Source organism: Elgaria multicarinata, chromosome 8, assembly GCF_023053635.1.
Source record: "Elgaria multicarinata webbii isolate HBS135686 ecotype San Diego chromosome 8, rElgMul1.1.pri, whole genome shotgun sequence".
Lineage (NCBI taxonomy): Eukaryota > Metazoa > Chordata > Lepidosauria > Squamata > Anguidae > Elgaria > Elgaria multicarinata.
In genome coordinates this window covers 4,421,689-4,444,934 of record NC_086178.1, presented here as the reverse complement: position 1 = coordinate 4,444,934, position 23,246 = coordinate 4,421,689, and the positions used below count along the sequence as shown (strand labels likewise).

Genomic DNA, 23,246 nt, shown 5'->3' with positions numbered 1-23,246 from the left:
GAACGGCCCACTGTGTAGTATAGGGATTAGAGTGTTAGGCTGGAAAGAGAAATAATGGGCCCAGGACACACTCCAGATGCAGTTTTCAAACCGTTTTCAAAGTGTCATATCCTGTTTGGTGTAGATCTGGCAGCCTTTCCTCCAATGAGTCCAAGGCAGCATGCAAAGCTCTCTCTACCCCCATCCCACCCTGACAACATCCCTGTTAATATTAGGAATAATTCTGAATAGGTTATGAAGAAAGTCTGTCTTCATGAAGAAATTTATTTCATCATCATCATCATCATCATCATCATCATCATCATCACTTTATTATGATCCATAGATCCATCAATATTTATTTATTTATTACATTTATATACCGCCCCACAGCCAAAGCTCTCTGGGCGGTTTACAACAGTTAAAAATAGAAACATAGAATCATAGAATAGCAGAGTTGGAAGGGGCCTACAAGGCCATCGAGTCCAACCCCCTGCTCAATGCAGGAATCCACCCTAAAGCATCCCTGACAGAGGGTTGTCCAGCTGCCTCTTGAAGGCCTCTAGTGTGGGAGAGCCCACCACATCCCTAGGTAACTGATTCCATTGTCATACTGCTCTAACAGCCAGGAAGTTTTTCCTGATGTCCAGTTGGAATCTGGCTTCCTTTAACTTGAGCCTGTTATTCCGTGTCCTGCTCTCTGAGAGGATCGAGAAGAGATCCTGGCCCTCTTCTGTGTGACAACCTGTTAACAGTAAACATTAAAAAGTATACAAGGTTTAAAAAAACCATCAGAAACATAAAAACAGTATAAAAAAACAACAGTATCCATTTATATATCAGCGGCACTTACTTCCAGTTAAGTGAATATACTAGATTGTGGCTTGAATGGTGGCAGATTATGCATTGTACGGCTGATTAGTGGCCAATAGTCCAGCATAGACAGCTGATGTGTCATCGGTGAGATTTAATGTAGGGAAGGCGGGCGTCTCCTGTTAGTTGGCAACTGCTCACCAGATTGGAAGGATGTGCCCACCAGACCTTGAACAAGGTGACACATGAACACCTGGGTTCTGGGCCAAGTCCTACTAGAACCAGCACTCATCTTAACCCTTCCTTAGAATCATAGAATAGTAGAGTTGGAAGGGTCCTCTAAGGTCATCAAGTCCAACCCCCTGCTCAGTACAGGTATCCACCCTAAAGCATCCCTGACAGATGCTTGTCCAGCTGCCTCTTGAATGACTCCAGTGTGGGAGAGCCCACTACTGCTCTAACAGTCTGGAAGTTTTTCCAGATGTCCAGCCGGAATCTGGCTTCCTTTAATTTGAGTCTGTTATTCCGTGTCCTGCACTCTGGGAGGATCCGGAAGAGATCTTCCAGGAATTTGTCCAACCTCTGGCTTGCTTTTGGATCCATCAGTGTCCACTCTTCGTTTGGGCAGCCTCAGCCTGGCCCGTGCTCGCTCTCCTCTCTGCTCTTGCGTACGCACTCCTCCCTAACCTCCTCATCCTGCCCCACCTGTTTCTAAAACAAGCCACCCGGGACGTGCTTCTTCCAGGTAATCAATCACCCTGACGACTGCAGGGGTTTTACTGCAGCAGGGCATTGAAGCCACTGTCCAAATAGTCACCCAGCAGTGTGACGAGCAAGCAGCCGCAGAACTGTCTCCAGATCAAACCACCTCCAGCCCCACTGCTGGTGTCGTGGCAAGCTCCTTGTTAGGGGGGGGGTTGCCCCTCTCCACCACCCCCTTCTGCTGCCACTGAAAGAGAGAGAGAGAGAGAGAAAGAGAGAGAAAAGAAGAAGGAGGAAGAGGAGGAACTGGGAATGATCGTCCCTGATTTCCTTGGCTCGCTGCCTGCGTGACATTGGAAGCACCCTTTGCCCCTGATTGCAGCCCTGGCCCCTTCCTGGATCATTAACCCAGGATACACAAGTTCGCAGATGACCCGGCCTCTCTGTCAATGACCCTGCCGGGGCAGCCTTTGGATGAAGGGAAAGGATGGGAGAGAAGGCGAGGGCTGGTTCAAAGCGAATGAGCCAAAACGCGGTGGACTCGGAGACCCTCCCACGGGCAGCAGTGCACCGGAGGACTCTGACCCGGCATGGCAAACACTGCCGGAGAAGAGGCCGTCATCAGAAGAACGCTGCTCCTCGAGTGATCAGGGATTGGGGGAAGCTGTCCAGAACGGAGGAATCATGGACCCCTTGGAAGATCTGGTGCAAGACCTCAGGTAAGCAGCAAGGAGGTTTGTTTTTGTACAGTGCCATCCAGCCCAGAGGCACTGGGGTCCGCTCTGTAGGATTTCAGGCATGGGATATTCGGTCCCTGCTGCCTGCCTGAAAGCTGGGGTAGGAGAGGAGAGAAACAGACCAAGGCACACATGATGCAGGGCCTAAGATGAACATCTGCTGTCCTGCTGTCCGGCTGGACATCAGGAAAAACTTCCTGAATGTTAGAGCAGTACAACAATGGAACCAGTTACCTAGGGAGGTTGTGGGCTCTCCCACCCTAGAGGCATTCAAGAGGCAGCTGGACAACCATCTGTCAGGGATGCTTTAGGGTGGATACCTGTACTGAGCAGGGGGTTGGACTTGATGACCTTAGAGGACCCTTCCAACTCTACTATTCTATGATTCTAAGGAAGGGTTAAGATGAGTGCTGGTTCTAGTAGGACTTGGCCCAGAACCCAGGTGTTCATGTGTCACCTTGTTCAAGGTCTGGTGGGCACATCCTTCCAATCTGGTGAGCAGTTGCCAACTAACAGGAGACGCCCGCCTTCCCTACATTAAATCTCACCGATGACACATCAGCTGTCTATGCTGGACTATTGGCCACTAATCAGCCGTACAATGCATAATCTGCCACCATTCAAGCCACAATCTAGTATATTCACTTAACTGGAAGTAAGTGCCGCTGATATATACGGATGTGCCTTGTAAGAGAATCATCACCAACATAGATACGTGTTGCTTCTTGGCAATAATGTTCAGCAGCTATCAAAAGTGGAGATGCCTTAATTTTATGGAACCCAGTTTCTATGCTGCAATGCTAGGGTGACCCTGTGGAAAGGAGGACAGGGCTCCTGTATCTTTAACAGTTGCATAGAAAAGGAAATTTCAGCTGGTGTCATTTTCATAGAATCATAGAATCATAGAATAGCAGAGTTGGAAGCGGCCTACAAGGCCATCGAGTCCAACCCCCGGCTCAATGCAGGAATTTTGTATCGGGTCACTTTAGGGCAGGGCTCCTGCAGCTTTAACTGTTGTGATGAAGAGGGAATTTCACCCGGTGCTGCCTGCATATCAATGACACCTGCTGAAATTCCATTTTCTATACAACTGTTAAAGATACAGGAGCCCTGTTCTCCTTTCCATAGGGTCACCCTAAGTTGCAAGGAAGCAAATATCAGTATGGTTAACAGTTGTTTCGTTGTTCGCTGAGTTTCTGTGCTCCATAAGTCAGTATTGTGCTACTGTGACAGAACTGTTTTTTTAACAGTAACAAACAGCAACAACTCAAACTAAGATGATGGGTTCAGTCCAACTGCTGTGCAAATCTCGTTGTAATGAATGGGAGGTGTGCGTATGAACAATTCAGATGCTTGCACAAACTCTCATTCCTTTCAGTGGGAACTGTGGAGCAGAACGTCCTGGTGGAATCATGGCCATGATGATTTATTATTATCATGTATTTATCTCTTTAAAGATGAGAGTAACGTTGACTCAATAGGGTGACCATATGAAAAGGAGGACAGAGCTCCTGTATCTTTAACAGTTGTATTGAAAAGGAAATTTCAGCAGGTGTCATTGGTATATATGGAGAACCTGGTGAAATTCCCTCTTCGTCACAACAGTTAAAGCTGCAGGAGCTATACTAGAGTGACCAGATTTAAAAGATGGCAGGGCACCTGCAGTTTTAACTGTGGTGATGAAGAGGGAATTTCACCAGGTTCCCCATATATACAAATGACACACGCTGAAGTTCCCTTTTCTATGCAACTGTTAAAGATACAGGAGCCCTGTCCTCCTTTTCATAGGGCCACCCTAGCATTGACTCACTGATAATTGGAAGGATTTCTGTTTCCAAAACAGCACCCAAAATAAGATATTCACTAGCTAGTTACCTGCTTTGAGCATTCAAGATTGGATCGATAGCAAACGTTGCCAGTTGTACCTGATAAAACACATCTCCTGGTCAATCTAAATCAGGGCTGGCAAATTCCTCCCCCCACCCCCCAGTTAGTAGCTTAGGTGTGAAGCCCTGCACTAGCGAGCCTGTGGGCATTTCTTGGAGAAGACAATTCTGGGCGATGCTGGGGGGCTTGGAGGTGGGTGGTGGCTAAGACATAGGCGTGAGGGCCACCCTGTCTCACTTGTGTGGCTGTTCTTCCATTTTACCTGCAGGTTCCCCCCTGAAGTGATCCGTCTGCTGATTTACAATTTCAGCATCCCAGTCGCCTGCTTCTCCCAACCGCCAACCGCGCTGCAACTACTGCGTCGTAAGTTTGCTAGCTGGGCGTTGTAGGACTCCTTTCTGTGTAAACACCCGCAGGGTTGCGCCTTTAACTGGCTTACCTAGTGCAAGGGTGCCTGTTTCCCAGTTATTTAGAGGGCGGTTGTGCAGCATGTTTTGCAGTTGGAGATACTCTTTTAAGCAAATTGTATATATTGTACTGTATTATATTATATAGTACAACTATCTACGTCTGCATGCCAGCTGTAAAACGATAATTTCTGGATCTGCTAAAGAGAATTATTGGGCGTACTATATAAAGCAAAAAGCAGTCTAGACCCCAGATAACAGAAGGAAGACCTTCTCCTACACAAGCCTACCCACGCCTTAAAACAGAGGGGTCGAACCTTGGGCCCGCCATTGTTCCTGGCAGTAAGAGCTTTAAGCAAAAATATGTGGGTATTCCAGCCACGCCCCCTTGCCTTTGCTCCACCCCCTTTGCCTCTGGGACTGCCCACCACTGGAATGCCAGCTCTTGGAATTGTTGAACATGAGCCAACGTTGTGATGTGGCTACAAAAAAAGCAAATGCTATTTTGGGCTGCATTAATAGAAGTATAGCTTCCAAATCACGTGAGGTACTGGTTCCTCTCTATTCGGCCCTGGTCAGGCCTCATCTAGAGTATTGCGTCCAGTTCTGGGCTCCACAATTCAAGAAGGATGCAGACAAGCTGGAGCGTGTTCAGAGGAGGGCAACAAGGATGATCAGGGGTCTGGAAACAAAGCCCTATGAAGAGAGACTGAAAGAACTGGGCATGTTGAGCCTGGAGAAGAGAAGATGGAGGGGAGACATGAGAGCACTCTTCAAATACTTAAAAGGAGGGCCAGGATCTCTTCTCAATCCTCCCAGAGTGCAGGACACGGAATAAGGGGCTCAAGTTAAAGGAAGCCAGATTCCAGCTGGACTTCAGGAAAAAGTTCCTGACTGTTAGAGCAGCACAACAATGGAAGCAGTTACCTAGGGAGGTTGTGGGCTCTCCCACACTTGTCACATACTGGAGGGCCAGGATCTCTTCTCGATCCTCCCAGAGTGCAGGACACAGAATAACGGGCTCAAGTTACAGGAAGCCAGATTCCGGCTGGACATCAGGAAAAACTTCCTGACTGTTAGAATCATAGAATCATAGAATAGCAGAGTTGGAAGGGGCCTACAAGGCCATCATGTCCAACCCCCTGCTCAATGCAGGAATCCACCCTAAGGCATCCTTGACAGATGGTTGTCCAGCTGCCTCTTGAAGGCCTCTAGTGTGGGAGAGCCCACCACCTCCCTAGGTAACTGGTTCCATTGTCGTACTGCTCTAACAGTCAGGAAGTTTTTCCTGATGTCCAGACGGAATCTGAGCGTTACGACAATGGAACCAATGACCTAGGGAAGTGGTGGGCTCGCCCACTCTAGAGGCCTTCAGGTGGCAGCTGGACAGCCATCTGTCAGGGATGCTTTCAGGTAGATTCCAGCATTAAGCAGGGGTTTGGACTCGATGGCCTTAGAGGCCCCTTCCAACTCTACCATTCTATGATTCTGTGACTGCAACCACTTCTTCAAAACGGAATTGGCTCTCCATCTGGAAGAGGCTCCACAATCCCGTGGGGAGTCTTGGCATGGAGTCAGCTGCCTTTGTACATTCAGGAGCTGCCCCTCGCAGTGACATCAGCTCTCCTTTCCTTGCAGAGCAGAGCTCAGTGGACCTCGCCGTCACAGGCATGGTGACCTTCCTGACGCTGTTGTCCATCGTCATCTTTGTGGAAGATGCCCTGTATCTCTCCAAGAAGGTCCGCTGCTTCGTCAAGATGAAGACCCTCATCTGGAGTAGCTCAGCACCCACTGTAAGTGTCCATCTCGTACCTTCTGGATGGTGGTATTATTTATTAATTCATTGCATTTTCATACCTCCCAATAGCCAAAGCTCCCTGGGCGGTTCACAAAAATGTATCTTACCACACGTGTCTATCTCTGGGAACCTGTGCTGCTACTTTTTTAAATTTCCGTACCAAGCAAAGACCTTGTCATTTTCCCAGGCTTTTTTTTAAACCTTGATCTGGTTGTTATACAGCTTTTAAAGGCTGTTCCTGGTGTTTTATTGTTGATTTTTATGGTTGCGATGAATCATTTGACCTACCAACTACCGTGGGAACTGCCATTGAAAGGCTATATAAAAAAAATACTATTTAGAAAGAAACAAACAAAAAGGCAGGTCCCAGGAGAATTATTTTGGTTTTTTTGTTTCGTTTTAATTTAAATATTCTGCCCTTTAAATATCAAAATTTAAAGGGCCAGGCACTTAAAGTTCCAATACCGCGCTCTTTTAAACACCTGTTGAGGTGTTGAACATGGTACATTGATGGTGCTATATAAATAAATAAATAAATCATCATCATCATGTTGGAAGAGCCGTATTTAAAGTTTAGGATGTTTTTAGGATGTTTTTAATTCAGTTTTCTGTATTTTATACTTGTTATTCTATCCAAATGGAGAGGTGGGTAAGAAATGAATTATTATTATTATTATTATTATTATTATTATTATTAATAATAATAATAATAATAATAATAAATTTATTTCTTACCCACCTCTCCATTCTGATTGAGGTGGGGAACAACAGTAAATATAAAATACATAAAATTGTTATTATTATTATTTATTTATTTATATAGCACCAACAATGTACTTGGTGCTATATAAATAAATATAAAACTGAATTAAAACATAATATACGTTGTTAAAACATCCTAAAATCATTTTAAAACATCCTAAAATGATATTTATTATATAAATTTGGGCTTTTGAGCACTAAGAGCTGAAGAAAACCTCCCCTCTCCAATAATAATAATAATAATAATAATAATAATATATTTATTATTTATATTTATATTTATTTATATGACGAAATCGACCTTCGGGGAGCTAGGGGTGGCAAAGGCCGACAGAAAGCTCTGGCCTGGTCTGGTCTATGAAGTCATGAAGAGTCGGAAGCGTCTGAACGAATAAACAACAAGGATTTATTTATTTATTTGTTACCCACCTCTCCCTCTGGATCGAGGCGGGGTACAACACAAATAAAAACACCATAAAATACATAAAACTAATTCAAACGTTTAAAACCAGTGCATCATTAAAAGCAGCACACCATCTCTTCTCGATCCTCCCAGAGTGCAGGACACGGAATAACGGGCTCAAGTTAAAGGAAGCCAGATTCCGGCTGGACATCAGGAAAAATTTCCTGACTGTTAGAGCAGTATGACAATGGAACCGGTTACCTAGGGAGGTCATGGGCGCTCCCACACTAGAGGCCTTCAAGAGGCAGCTGGACAACCATCTGTCAGGGATGCATTAGGGTGGATTCCTACATTGAGCAGGGGGTTGGACTCGATGGCCTTGTAGGCCCCTTCCAACTCTGCTATTCTATGATTCTATGATTAAAAAAGGCATCTTAAAATTCAGCTGGGTAGGCCTGCCGGAAGAGATTAGTCTTCATGGCTTTCTTAAATTCTAGAAGTCTGTTAAGTTGACGAATCTCTCCCAGCAAGCCATTCCACAAACTGGGGGCGGCAGAGGAAAAGGTCCTCTGGGTAACAGTTGTTAATCTAGTTTTTGCTAGCTGAAGTAGATTCTTCCCAGAGGACCTGAGTGTGCAGGGCGGATTGTACGGGAGAAGGCAATCCCGCAGGTAGCCTGGACCCAAACCATGCAGCGCTTTAAAGGTGATAACCAACACTTTAGACTTTGCCCGGTAACTAATTGGCAGCCAGTGAAGTGATTTTAAAGTTGGTATAATATGGTCACCCCTAGGTGTACCGGTGACCAGCAATGTCCTCAATTTGCTTTGCTGCCCCACCACGAATAGCAGCGGCCCTTTTCCCCTGCAGCCCGACTCTCCAATTGGGCTGTGGGGAAGAGCAGGTGGTTGCCGCACGACTTGGAGCCAACGGCCGTCTGCGGCTTGCGCTCCCTGCCCCACTGTAGGCCAAACACCTAAAGCTTTTCACCTGTTGTTGGAAAGTCATCACGGAAAAAGGCACGTGCCATGACACAGGCTCTGAACACCAGGCCCAGCCACGGACACTCCCTGCTCAAGCGAAGCCCCACCACTTGAGGAACCTGAGGCGAGGGACAACCACTGCCTCCCTCCAAACTATGTGGAGAAAGGGGTTAAATTGGAAGGATTTCAGTAATAAATTAAAGCCCTGTGAATTATATGTACTGAGGTGAATTATTGTCAGAGCGGGTGTTAAATGTAAACAACTGCAGAGGATAAATGCCAAACAGACACGTGGGATTTTTGTGGTAGTTAAAACAAACTGATTAAAATTTTAGTTTAAAAGTTCACAAGCTTTGTTTCATAATAAAACATTTTTAAAAAAACCCTTTTTAAAGCCTCTCATCCAATCCTTTCACTTTTCTCATACACGCTTTCCTTTCTCTCACACATTCACTCTTGAACTTTCTTTATTATCGGTATTGATGAATATACACCCATTGACTATCTGCACACCACCCTCAAAAGACACCCCTCTCTACACTGAACCTCAAACGCTCCAGAACCCAAGTACTCTACACACCAAGAGCTAACATATAGAGAGCCTCCAATCTCCTCTGCCATTCAAGGATGCTTGTCTGCATCCTTCTTGAATTGTGGAGGGCTCCACAATTCAAGAAGGATGCAGACAAGCTGGAGCGTGTTCAGAGGAGGGCAACCAGGATGATTAGGGGTCTGGAAACAAAGCCCTATGAGGAGAGACTGAAAGAACTGGGCATGTTTAGCCTGGAGAAGAGAAGATGGAGGGGAGACATGATAGCACTCTTCAAATACTTGAAAGGTTGTCACACAGAGGAGGGCCAGGATCTCTTCTCAATCCTCCCGGAGTGCAGGACGCGGAATAACGGGCTCAAGTTAAAGGACTAATTTGATCTCATTTTTTGATCGGGTAACCTCCCTTGTGGAGTGTGGGAATGCTGCAGACGTCATATATCTTGACTTCAGCAAAGCTTTTGACAAAGTACCACATGACATTCTGATTAACAAACTAGCTAAAAGTGGGCTAGATGGAACAACTATTAGGTGGATTCACAGTTGGCTACAGAATCGGACTCAAAGAGGACTTATCAATGGAACCTTCTCAAACTGGGGAGAGGCAACGAGTGGGGTGCCGCAGGGCTCAGTCCTGGGCCCAGCCATCTCTCAGGGATGCTTTAGGGTGGATTCCTGCATTGAGCAGGGGGTTGAACTCGATGGCCTTGTAGGTCCCTTCCAACTCTACTGTTCTATGATTCCCTTATATATCACTCCTCCCCCTCCCAAGACATTCTAACTCCGCCCACTCAGGTCAACATTCTAAACACACCAGACTTACAAACACTAGACATGCTTTAGGGGACTGACTTGTGGGGTGTAACGCCACAGCAAGGAAAGACAGGATTGCCCCACAGAGGGAGCCTCTCTTGCTGTGACCTCCGCACGTCCTGCGTGCCGTTCTGCTGTGCTTCAGTCTGGGCTGCCTTTTCTTTTTCCAGGTAGTCTCGATATTCTGCCTTTCGGGGCTCTGGGTCCCGCGCGCCATGCCGGTGGTGGAGATGGCCATTGCCTCGTGAGTATCTCTCCAGGGAGACAACCCTCCTTCCCCCCTGCTCTGCACAAGGCAGGGCAAAAACGGACACTGTCCCTTCAGGTTAATACCAGGAGGAGGGGGTGGTGATGAACCCCATGCCCATGCATAAGGTGACCATATGGCAAAGGAGGACAGGGCTTCTGTATCTTTAACAGTTGGATGGAAAAGGGAATTCCAGCAGGTGTCCTTTTTATGCAGGCAGGACCTGGTGAAATTCCCTCTTCGTCACAACAGTTAGAGCTGCAGGAGCCCTGCCCCTTTTTGTATCTGGTCACTCTCGTATATCTAGAGCAGCTTTAAGTGTTGTGATGAAGAGGGAATTTCACCATGTGCTGCATGTATAAAAATGACACCTGCTGAAATTCCCTTTTCGATACACCTGTTAAAGCAGTGGTTCCCAAAGTGGGTGGTACTGCCCCCTTGGGGGCGACGGGATTGCATAGGGGGGCGTTAAGAGGCAAGGGAGCAGCAGAGGGGCGCTAAGAGGCGGGGGGGCTCGAGGTGGCCTTTTCTGAGAAGCGCCTCTCCAGAAGGTCTTAAAACCCAGGGACATTTTTATGGGAGAATAAAATGGGAGAAGGTAGTTTGGTCCCAAGACATATAGGGGAAGGATCCACACATGTATTAATACTGTTTAAGAAGAGTCCTTTTAACGGTGAATTGAAATGTTTCAAAAGCACCAAAACGCTAATGAAGAGACATACCCTGCTTGGTGTGCCCCGCCATGCCGGCTGCAAAACAGAGGTGTTCGCTCTCTTTTCCCTCCCTCCCTCGGCAAGCCTGCAGCGGGTGCTTCCCATTTAAAGGGGCCGCGCGCAGGGGGCACTGGGCATGAGTTTGTGGAACCAAGGGGGCAGTTACCAGAAAAATTTTGGGAACCACTGTGTTAAAGGTACAGAAGCCCTGACCTCTTTTCCATATGGTCACCCTAACCGTTCCTCCCCTTTGTGATGAGGGTGGGCAGGGAGCAGGAAAAAACAACCACAGGGGAAGTATTGGCTGCTAGTCCTGATGGCTCTGTGCTACCTTCTACCATCAGTGGCCCTCTGCCTATGTACACCAGTTGCTGGGGAACATGGGCAGCAGGGTGCTGTTGCACTCATGTCCTGCTTGTGGGTGTCCCGTGGGCAGCTGGTTGGCCACTCTGTGAACAGAACGTGGGCTGAGATGGGCCCTTGGTGTGATCTAACGTGACTCTTCTTATGCCCTTACTTAAAAAATGAACCCTACCTCTGTCCTCTCCCGTTTCACCGCCAGGTACTTTGGCGTCTGCTTCTACCTGACCATGCTGGTGATGGTGGAAGGCTTTGGGGGCACGGCGGCCGTGCTCAAGGCCTTGAAGGATACCCCCGTGAACATCAACACCGGGCCGTGCTGCTGCTGCTGCCCCTGCTGTCCTCCCATCACAATGAGCAAGTGAGTGGCGGAAAAGGCGGCTGACAAAATTGCCCAGTGGCCCCGGGTAAAGGTAGCCCTCTAGGGTCGGCCCATGATCCAAGCTAACCTACATGTGTACATCACTTCTTTGGGCCACTGGCCACCCTTCGCTAGTTCACACGAAGGAGGGTGGGATTCCTGTGCTCTCGAGGCATCTACTCAGGAGTAGGGAGGGTGTTCCAGTGCCCATTAGGAAGCACCTCGCTCATCCTTCCTTCACTGTCTCAATTTGGCACCCTGGTCAGCATCTCCCAAATGGCCTTGGCAGCATGGGGGAAAACACCCGACCCTTGAAGGGGCGAAGAGGGAAAGTCATCGCGCTCCGTGATCCAATTGAGCAAGTTCATGCAAGTAAAGATGAAATGGGGGGAAGGGAAGTAGTGGGGGGACCCAATAAATGGGGAAAGCACATCCTACGTCAGAACTCCCATGCCAAGGAAGCTAGGAGAGCAACTAGACTTACATCCAGGTCCTTAGTCAGCAGTCCTTAGTGCAGGGGTGCTGGACTTCTTTCAGCCCAAGGGCTGCATCCAATTTCACAGAAGCTGTCGGGGGCCGCACGTGTCAGCTGGGACACCAGCAAATGATTGGCTTTGGTGGGAAATTGGGTGGGGCCCAGGAAACAGAAACCCGGATGGCTGGACTGGGACGGCCAAATTTGGCCTATTTATTTATTTATTGCACTTATATACCGCTCCCATAGCCAGGGCTCTCTGGTCAGTTTACAGAAATTCTAAAATTAAGATAAAAACGAGTATACAAAATTTAAAATTTAAAATTCAAAGAACATACACACATAAAGCATTAAAAACCGTTAAAAAAAAAAACTAAACATGTGGGTGATTAAGATGTGCCGCCATATGCCTGGGAAAAGAGGAAAGTCTTAACCTGGCGCTGGAACGATAGCAGCGTTGGTGCCAAGCGAGCCTCGTCAGGCATAGTCTGGGGGCCACCACCGAAAAGGCCCTGTCCCTCGTTGCCACACTCCGAGCCTCTCTGGGAGTAGGCACCCGGAGGAGGACCTTAGATGTTGAACGTAGTGACTGGGTATATTCACGTCGGGAGAGGCGTTCCATCAGGACGGCCAAATTTGGCCTATGGGTCTGAAGTCTGACATCCTTGCTCAAGAGCATCTTGCATTCATCAAGGTGGACGGAGAGTGACCAGGAATGGACAAATGGGAGATGTTGGGAGTAGTAGTTAAGTAGATTTTGTGGGCGCTCAGTCGGGAGAAGGTTGCTCTAGAGCAGCCTTCCTCAACCTGGGGCGCTCCAGATGTGTTGGACTACAACTCATCTGGAGCGCCCCAGGTTGAGGAAGGCTGCTCTAGGGTATGGGGACCGGACCATTGAGTTGTGCTCAAGGACCAGGCTAGACATTGGTCTGTTCATACTTCATGACTGCCCACCGTAGGCTAATTTACCCGCGGGTGCTGCCACATCATGCAGACCGCCATTTTGAATATTCAAGGTATGACCACAAGTTATTGTTTGACGTGAACACGGCGATGATGGATTGTTGGCGTGCTTAACAAACCACCGAGAACCTATGGACCGTTTGGGGGTTGTGGGTGGTTCGTTAACTACGCCTTGCCAGGTTTGCACAACACGACAAGCCACACTCATGGCTTGAATATTCAAAAACTGGCCGGCACGCAGGCCACAGCTTATTTCCCTCACCATGATCGCGTGAACCTAGTCATTGTGGGCAATGATTGAATGGCTCAAATGGTGAGATGCACATTTTAATGTTGTGAGTTTCATGGGAGGGGCAGAGCGGAAGAGGCTGGCCAGGGGGTGCATCGACCCCTGAATTGGGGGCAGGGAGGAAGAGAGAGCAGCTCACTTAGGCCCGGTCCAGCAAATGCTCAAGAACCTTCCGCCTGTCTCTTCAAGCACAGTTTTGCTCGTACTTTGGGATGCACGGATTTCCTAGGAGCAAACACCTGCCACCTTTTTCTCATTACAGACAAAAACTTAGGCTCATGCTGTTGGGCACGTTCCAGTACGCTTTCCTCAGGGTGGCCTGTGCCTTCCTTGGGCTCGTTTTGACCACAGAAGGCCTGTATAACACGGCGGATGTAAGTGATCTCGATGGCCGTACCCTATTAAAATAAAATCGATGGGAGATGTATGCACGGGGCTGCTCTCTCCAGGGCGAAACAAGCCGGGGGGGGGGGGCTGTCAGTAGGTGCTTTGGAGGCCAGCAGAAACCTTCATGCACAGAGTGGGAAGAAAAAACATTGCACCTATTCTAGTGTCACTTTCCTTCCTGTGTCCCTTTAAGGCCGGGAATGCTGGATCACCGGATGATTTTGACCGTGTCGATTTCTTGTGAATAATCCTCTTTCTCAGCCTTCCCCAATATGGCACCCTCTAAATGCCTTGGACTACAATGCCTATCATCCCCAGTCAGCATGGCCGATGGTGGCCCTGGCTGTGGACGATGGGAGTTGTAGTCCCACACACACATCTTGAGGGCGCCAGGTTGGTAATCACTGGTTCTATGTGGTTCGGTGTGGTAATAGCTCATTCTAGCATGCCTGGGGAGCTTTTGGCTTCTCAAATGGCTCTCCCAACAAGGTAAATGCAAACGGACCCCAGAAGCATGTGTTTGCATGCATTTTGCATGTATGTGTGTGTGTGTGTGTGTGTACGCATCTTATTCTGCTTTTGCTGGCCGCAGGGAGACGTATAGAATGGCTTGATGTCGCATTGCGACAACCGTTTTGAGGTGAGGAGGCAAGAGATCTTTTATTGCTTCTGTTAAATTAGGGTCTTCTGTATTCTCTGGGTCTTCATCTGCACTGCAGAAGGGCAGGTTAGCTGGCAATCTCAGCTTTAGCTTTGCTTTTGAAAAAAAGGAGGTTCTAGGCTTTCTAATTTGATAGGTGCGAAAGTGTCCCGTATCAGAGGCAGTAAGCCTATGTACGCCAGTTGCTGGGGAACATGGATGGGAGAGTGCTGTTGCACCATGTCCTGCTCGTGGCTGGCCATTGTGTGAAGAGGGTGCTGGACTAGACAGACCCTGGGTCTGATCCAGCATGGCTCTTATTAAATTGTCCAGATGTCTGCCCAGATCTTACAAGCCAGGAGGGTTCTCAGTTCTCAGAGAGCTAAATCTAAATGAAAAGAAAGCTACTATGAATATTTATTTCTCAGCTATCCCACTACCTAACCCAATAATAATAGATTCTCTCTCGGCAATTTAGTTCTAGGGTTCCTCCTTTCGGTTATAAGTAAAACCACGCCAATTTAGGTAGTATGCCTACTGCAATCTTCTCCAACCTGGTCTCCTCTATATGTGTGTTGGACTCCAGCTCCCATCTTTCCCAATCATGCTGCCTGGGAATGCTGGGAGTTCCCGCCCAACCCATCTGAAGGCACTAGGTTGGAGTATTCAAGGTGCTTCCATCGAGGAGCCCCACAGAAAATTCAGCCGTCGCCCACTTGCTGTTGCTCTCCCTTAACCCTTTCCTCTCCCACCTCTAGATCTCGGCCACCAGTGTGGCTCTTTGGATAAACACCTTCCTCGGAGTGTCCACCATATTTGGCCTGTGGGCGCTGGCGGTCCTGTTCCGCCAAGCCAGGACGCATCTGGCCGAACAGAACTTGGGGGGCAAGTTTGCTTGCTTTCAGGTAATCCGGTCCGAAGTCAACTGCTGTGAACTGCTTCCGCAACCGGGCGCCCTCCAGACGGGTTGGACGCAACTCCAAGAACTTCCTGGAGTTGCCGTCCAACATACCTGGAGGCCATCCTGGAACCACCTCAGCATCTCCCTTCTGGTTTCAGGTCCTCCTCATCCTGACCGCGTTGCAGCCGTCCATCTTCAGCATCCTGGGCAATGGTGGCCAGATCCCCTGCTCCCCGCCGCTTTCCTCTCGGGCGCGGTCTCAGCGTGAGTATCCCAGCCCTGCCTGCCTGGGCTTCAACGCAGCACGGGAGAACCCTGTGGCCCTCTGGCTGTTAGTGGCCTCCTCACTGCCATCAACTCCAGCCAGCCTGGCCCATGTTCAGGGATAATGGGACTTGTGGTTCAATGACATCTGGAGAGGCAAATGCTATTTTGGGCTGCATTAATAGAAGAATAGCTTCCAAATCACGTGAGGTCCTGGTTCCTCTCTATTCGGCCCTGGTGAAGCATCATCTAGAGTATTGTGTCCAGTACTGGAAGGATGTCACAATTCAAGAAGGACGCAGACAAGCTGGAGTGTGTTCAGAGGAGGGCAACCAGGATGATCAGGGGTCTGGAAACAAAGCCCTATGGAGAGAGACTGTAAGAACTGGGCATGTTTAGCCTGGAGAAGAGAAGATGGAGGGGAGACATGATAGCACTCTTCAAATACTTCAAAGGTTGTCACACAGAGGAGGGCCAGGATCTCTTCTCGATCCTCCCAGAGTGCAGGACACGGAATAATGGGCTCAAGTTAAAGGAAGCCAGATTCCAGCTGGACATCAGGAAGAACTTCCTGACTGTTAGAGCAGTACGACAATGGAACCAGTGACCTAGGGAGGTTGTGGGCTCTCCCACCCTAGAGGCCTTCAAGAGGCAGCTGGACAACCATCTGTCAGGGATGCTTTAGGGTGGAGTCCTGCATTGAACAGGGGGTTGGACTCGATGGCCTTGTAGGCCCCTTCCAACTCTGCTATTCTATGATTCTATAGGGCCACTCTGATCCCCACTGCCTGGCTTGAAGCGAGAAAAATAGAACAGAGATCTCTCAAGGGAGAAAATGGGAGCAGATTTCAGTGCAGAACTTTCGGAACTTCTAGTTTGTGGGACGGTCCAGTCCAGCGGGCACAGCCTTTTGGGGCCCCTCTAACGGGCAGGGCAAAGGTTTCCTCAACTTGCCGCCCTCCATATGGGTTGGACTTCAACTCCCAGAATTCTTGACCATTCATCATGCTGGTTGGGGCTGACGGGAGTCGAAGTCCAAAACAACTAGAGGGCACGAGCTTGCAGAAGACTGGTAAATGGCCGAGACAACAAATGGCCCATGCCTTTTCTTGTAAACCAGAAGGATGAAAACAAAGACCAATCTGGGTGCAGGGGAAGCGCCATAGCTCAGTGTGATGGAGCACGTGCTGTGTATGCACAAGGTCCCAGGTTCGATCCCTGCATCCTCCAGATAGGGTGAAGGAAAGAATCCCGCATGAATCATAGAATCATAGAATAGCAGAGTAGGAAGGGGCCTACAAGGCCATCGAGCCCAACCCCCTGCTCAATGCAGGAATCCACCTGAAAGCATCCCTGACAGAGGGTTGTCCAGCTGCCTCTTGAAGGCCTCTAGGGTGGGAGAGCCCACAACCTCTCTAGGTCACTGATTCCATTGTCGTACTGCTCTAACAGTGAGGAAGTTTTTCCTGGTGTCCAGCTGGAATCTGGCTTCCTGTAACATCAACCCGTTCTTCTGTGTCCTGCACTCTGGGAGGATCGAGAAGAGATCCCGGCCCTCCTCTGCGTGACAACCTTTTAAGTATTTGAAGAGTGCTCTCATGTCTCCCCTCAATCTTCTCTTCTCTTCTCCAGGCTAAACATGCCCAGTTCTTTCATTCTCTCTTCATAGGGCTTTGTTTCCGGACCCCTGATCATCCTGGTTGCCCTCCTCTGAACACGCTCCAGCTTGTCTGCGTCCTTCTTGAATTGTGGAGCCCAGAACTGGACGCAATACTCTAGATGAGGCCTAACCAGGGCTGAATAGAGAGGAACCAGGACCTCACGCGATTTGGAAGCTATACTTCTATTAATGCAGCCCAAAATCGCATTTGCCTTTCTTGCATCCATATGATGAGAGCTGCTGCCAGCCAGTGCTGACAGTACTGGGCTAGATGGACCAAGGTTCTGACACAGTATAAGGCAGCTTTCTGAGTTCCTGTGTTTATTCCTACTCCCTACCCCCTGCCAGTTGGGAACTCCAAGTCCAAGGCAGGAGAGGTTGTCATCCCATACAATGCCTGAATCAGCGCTATGCATGACCTAGTATATAGGCAGCAAGCCGACATAATACCAGTTGCTGAGAAACGTGGGTGGGAGGGTAAGAACATAAACAGAGCCCTGCTGGATCAGACCAAGGGTCCCTCTAGTCCAGCACTCCGTTCACACAGGGGCCAACCAGCTGTTGACAGGAAACGCACAAGCAGGACATGGTGCAACAGCACCCTCCCACCCATGTTCCCCAGCAACTGGTGCATAAAGGCCCACTGCCTCGGATGCTGGAAGTAGCACATAGCCATCAGGGCTAGTAGCCATTGATGGCCTTCTCCTCCAGGAATTTATCCAACCCCTCTTTAAAAACATCCAAATTGGTGGCCCTCACCACATCTTGCGGTAGTGAGTTCCATAGTTGAACTACGTGCCGTGCGAAGAAGTCCTTCCTTGTATTTGTCCTTAATCTCCCCCCAATCACCTTCATGGGATGATCCCATTGGGTTCTAGTATTATGGGAGAGGGAGAGAAATGTCTCCCTGTCCACATTCTCCACACCATGCATGATTCTGTACACCTCTATCATGTCTCTCCTCAGCCTTTCCCCCCCAAATTAAACAATCTCAGCTGTTGTAACCTTCCCTCATAGGGGAGATGCTCCAGGCCCTTGACCATTTTAGGGTGGTGTTGCACTGTGTCCTACTTATGGGTCCCTGATTGACAGCTAGTCGGCCACGGTGTGAACAGAGTGCTGGACTAAATGGTCCCTTGGCCTGATCCAGCATCAAGGCTCTTCTGATGTTCCTATGTTCTTGTTCTGGGGTGATGAGAAAGTAGACCACCGGCTGCTTTGGCCTTCCGCTCCCAGCATTCCTGACCATTGGCCATGCTGGCAGGGGCTTCTGGGAACTGAAGTTCCAAACTGCTGGAGAACTACCTTCTGTCCATCCCTGATACAGTTCGCATGATGGTTAGAGTTCTAATGCACCCACTGCAAAAGCTCCCCCCTCCCAAAAAAAGCTCTATGGACTCTATGAACTGGGCATGTTTAGCCTGGAGAAGAGAAGACGGAGGGGAGACATGAGAGCACTCTTCAAATACTTAAAAGGTTGCCACACAGAGGAGGGCCAGGATCTCTTCTCGATCCTCCCGGAGTGCAGGACACGGAATAACGGGCTCAAGTTAAAGGAAGCCTGATTCCAGCTGGACATCAGGAAAAACTTCCTGACTGTTAGAGCAGTACGACAATGGAACCAGTGACCTAGGGAGGTTGTGGGCTCTCCCACACGAGAGGCCTTCAAGAGGCAGCTGGACAACCATCTGTCAGGGATGCTTTAGGGTGGATTCCTGCATTGAGCAGGGTGTTGGACGCGATGGCCTTGTAGGCCCCTTCCAACTCTGCTATTCTATGATTCCATGATTCTATAGACAGTGGTGTTGTAGAACCAGAGCTCCTGACTCTCCGAGCTCAGCTGTGGTCTTCATTGAAATTGAGGGTGGTGTTGGTGGGTGGGGGTAGATATTGATTTCCCAGTGAGGATAATCCATAGCAGACAACATCCTGCTGCAGTCACCCATTCCGCTGTAGGCTGAAGCCTTTCCAGCTGAGCAAATGTGACATGACATGTCAAGTCACATTTGCTCAGCTGGAAAGGCTTCTGCCTGCACACTGGCAACACGATATTACTGAGACCTACCCCTGTTTTAAGGCAAAATTCTTTGGGGCGACTTGGTCCCAGATAGGCGATTCAGAGCCACGAGCTTTACAAAAGACCTGCTCCCAGCAGTTGAAAACGCCCAGGACGGGTTTCTTGGCATGGATCGAAACAGCTGCTTGCAGTTTGAGACCCTCCTTGGGGGGGACGTGGCAACAGGGAATGTCACGATGAGCCCCGGCACATTCAACATCGACCTGCGCATCACTGCCCACAGAGCTGCCTTCCCCCAACCTGGTGCCCTCCAGATGTGCCAGACTGCAACCCCCAGCATTCCTAGCCAGCGTGGCCACGGATGGGAGTTGCGATCTCACACCTCTGCAGGGCCCCGGGTTAGGGAAGGTGGGCCGTGGAAGCAGGCCACGGAAGCAGCCACAGGCCTGCTGGAAGAGGGTCCCACATGCTCTTGTCTGATATTTTGCTTGCAGAGATGCACGCGCAGCTGCTGATCTTGGAGACCTTCATCATGGCAGTGCTGTCAAGGATGTATTACAGGAAGCCAGATGACAAGGCAGGCTGCTGTCTGGATGGATCGCCAGAGAACAAGACAGAGATCATCGAACACTAAAGCCGGACGCAGCAGGGCCACTGACCAAGAGACCTTCCAAAGCTGGCAGGATCACGGGAAGCATAGGACGCTCGTTCTTAAATCTCAAGCTTGAAAAGACAGCAGCCATTTCCTGGAGGTCATTTTCAGCTCGCTGGAGAGTGTGGAAAGACCCAGGCTTCAAGTCGATTCACGGCCGGCACGTTACATGGACATGCTAAATTAACCAGGGCTTTATATGATGACAGGGATGTGGGCACCTATTATTAAAGTGCCCAAGGTTTCATAACAAGGATAGGCAGCCTGGGGTGTCCGTCGGATGTTATGGACTGCACGTCCTATCATTCCCGACCCTTAGCCATGCTGGCTGGGACAGATGGGAGTTGTAGTCCAAAACCTCGGGGGGTGGGGTGAGTCTATCGCTGCTTTCTAGGTCGTAGGTGTCATTGGGATGAGAGAACTCCATGGGTGAGAGGTCTCAGGGGTTACTCTGCTCAATGGCTGCATCTGTTATTTCCATGGTCAGACGGAAACCGCGTTGTATAAATAAATACAAATTTAGAAGCCTGCACCCACACCATCCAAACATCTGCGTCAAAAATACAAACCAAAATCCAGAATTCTTCAACCTGCAGAACTCATGTAACTCTCCCCACAGCCTGAGTTCGATCCCAGCAGAAGCTGGTTCTCAGGCAGCCGGCTCAGGTCGACTCAGCCTTCCATCCTCCCGAGGTCGGTAAAATGAGTACCCAGTTAGCTTGGGGAAAGGTAATCACGGCCAGGGAAGGCAACGGCGAACCACCCCACTATAAGGCCTGCCAAGAAAACGTCAGCGAAAGCTGGTGTCCCTCCAAGAGTCAGTAATGACTCAGTGCTTGCATGAGAGGTTCCTTTCCTTTCCTTTCCTAATATAGGCATATTTCTACTTTACATAATTTATCCTGTTTTTGCTAACCATTGGAAGAGGCAAGTAGATTTGTAGGGTAGTGATCACCTGCTTTTCTGACCACCAGGAATCTTATTTGGCTGCCCTTCTGGCTTCCGTGAGTTTGCCCACAATTTTCTTCACAGCCACAATCACTTGAAAATGTGCATTATTATTTTTTTAAAAAAAGGAAAGATACTTAAGAAGCTAAATTCTTCACCCAATACAAAATTCTGCAGTTATAACATACAACAGGTCCCTGGTCATCACTCTGAACACCAGGGGGAGAAATCGAATATAAATTTTACTTAGAGTTGACCCCTTGAAATAAGCGGGACTTAAGTTAGTTATGATTCACTTATGCCCCATTTGTTTCAATGGGTCTACTCTAAGTAGGACTTACATTGGATTTTACCTCAGATGCCCGAGAGACTAACACAGAGAGGATTGTGATGCAATGCCCTTCTTTTGAATTTCACGTATTGTCTGAACGGGAACCGTGAGCTAAGCTAGACTCAAAGTCATAAATGTAGCTCCTTATTGGCACATTACTGGAAAGCCATTTTGAAACAAATCCCCTCCGTTTTGCAACTTCCAGCTCAGAACTTCAAAGTAGTCAAGAGATGATTTTGAACATATGGAAGAGAAACTTATTGAGTGCTCCAGTCCAAGCGGGAGTCCTCCAGTTATTTTGGGCATTCTTGACCATTCACTATGGGAGCTGGAGCTGATAGGAATTGGAAGTCCAGAACATCTGGAGTGCACCTGGTTCCAGAAGGCTGGCTGACAACATCCACAGGGCCATCTAGGGTGGAGTAATCCAGTAAACAACCAGTAATCCAGTGAACACAATGCTAAAAAACCCAGAGGGATTCTTGGCTGGGTCACCACCTCTCTATAAGAACACCCTTTGCTGGATCTGCTTAAAGGTCCATGTGGTGGACCATCTTGATTACCCACAGTGGCTCAGATGCTTCCAGGAAGCTAACAAGCCAGACTTGACGGCAGGAGCCCTTTCCATAGGAGCTGCCTGATACTGAGACAGACCCTTGGTCCAGTATTGCTGACCCCGACTGGCAGCAGAGGCTCTCCAGGGTTTTCAGACAAGAATTTTTCCAGCCTTACCTGGAGATGTTGTCGGGATCGACTACACCCTTCCACATGCAAAACAGGGGCTCTGCCACGGAGCTGTAACCTTCCCACTTCCACTGTTGTCCTTCAGAACTGGTTTCACTGACCTGGTTTGCACGTAATGGCAATTCATGGATGACTCAACCCATGAATTGACAAGGCCATTTAGGAATGAGTGAGCACCTTTGCATGTTCTGAAACAACCCAGGAATACACTGTTCCTGGGCTTTTAGTTGTGATGACCAAACCCAGCAGCCTGAGTTTGGATGGTTATACAATCCAGAGTTTGACCCCAATGACAAACCATGGGCACAAACTCTGGGTTGCTTAACCCTCTGTGCAGGGTGCCGGATTCAGACATCACCATGGGGCATTTCTGGGTTGTTTAGCAAAATGGATGTGAAGCAGAAGTCGGACGTGTGCAAAGAGGCTGTGCTGTTGTGTGTGAACCTGAGAACAGTGCCACAGCTTAGTTGCAGAACACATTCCTTGTAGGTCCCAGGTTCCATCTCTAGCATTTTTTTCATGTAGCAAGACCCTCAGAGCCGTGCACTTACTACCAATCAGGGTATGGGGAACCTGGCAAGGAGGCAATTTTTATAGGAGCCTGTTCCTTAGGGCATGCCTGTGCCAGGTCTCTTGTGAGCTGGACGACACGTGTGTATGTATGGATGCTATCCCTGCTTTGCACTCACACTTGGGAAGATGGACCTTCCCCCGCCCCAAACAGAGATTGTTGATCTGTTCATATTTTGACCTTGCTTAGTTGAGTCAAGCAGCTATGACAAGTGTTTCCATCTGGTGTGAGGTCATAGAATCGTAGAGTTGGAAGGGGCCTACAAGGCCATTGAGTCCAACCCCCTGCTCAAGGCAGGAATCCATCTTAAAGCATACCCGACAGGTGGTTGTCCAGCTGCCTCTTGAATGCCTCTAGTGAGGAGAGCCCACAACCTCCCTAGAGAATTGGTTCTACTGTTGAACTGCTCTAACAGTCAGGAAGTTTTTCCTGATGTGCAGCCGGAATCTGGCTTCCTGTAACTTCAGCCCATTATTCCGTGTCCTGCACTCTGGGAGGATCGAGAAGAGATCCTGGCCCTCTTCTGTGTGACAACCTTTCAAATATCTGAAGACCGCTATCACGTCTCCCTCAATTCTTCTCTTCTCCAGGCTAAACATGCCCAGTTCTTTTCAGTCTCTCCTCATAGGGCTTTGTTTCCAGTCATTCTTGTACAAATTGCTTCTCCTTTCACCTCCTCCAATTCCCATCCTTCAAAACACAAAGGTGTGATTAGAACCCCTTCAGATTCTTTGCACGCTCTTTCTAGTATGAGTGCTTCTGCCTTCCGATGCAAATTTGGACTCCGGGACATTGCAGCCCTCTCTCAACCCAAATCACCGTGCCATTTCAGTTCTACAAATATGGCTGGATTGTGTGACGAAAGTATAAAGTCAAACACCATGGAAAGG

At 48.8% G+C, this 23,246-nt stretch overlaps 1 protein-coding gene across 1 annotated transcript; it reads left to right on the top strand.

Annotated features, from left to right (window-relative positions):
* The first annotated feature begins 1,953 nt into the window (after window positions 1-1,953).
* On the top strand, window positions 1,954-20,294 carry SLC51A (solute carrier family 51 member A). Its single transcript, XM_063131417.1, has 9 exons — window positions 1,954-2,213; window positions 4,387-4,481; window positions 6,164-6,318; window positions 10,004-10,077; window positions 11,356-11,514; window positions 13,504-13,615; window positions 15,027-15,173; window positions 15,328-15,433; window positions 19,605-20,294. Exons 1-9 carry the CDS (start codon window positions 1,969-1,971, stop codon window positions 19,742-19,744), a joined length of 1,233 nt encoding a protein of 410 aa, XP_062987487.1. The 5' UTR covers window positions 1,954-1,968; the 3' UTR covers window positions 19,745-20,294.
* Window positions 20,295-23,246: the final 2,952 nt, after the last annotated feature.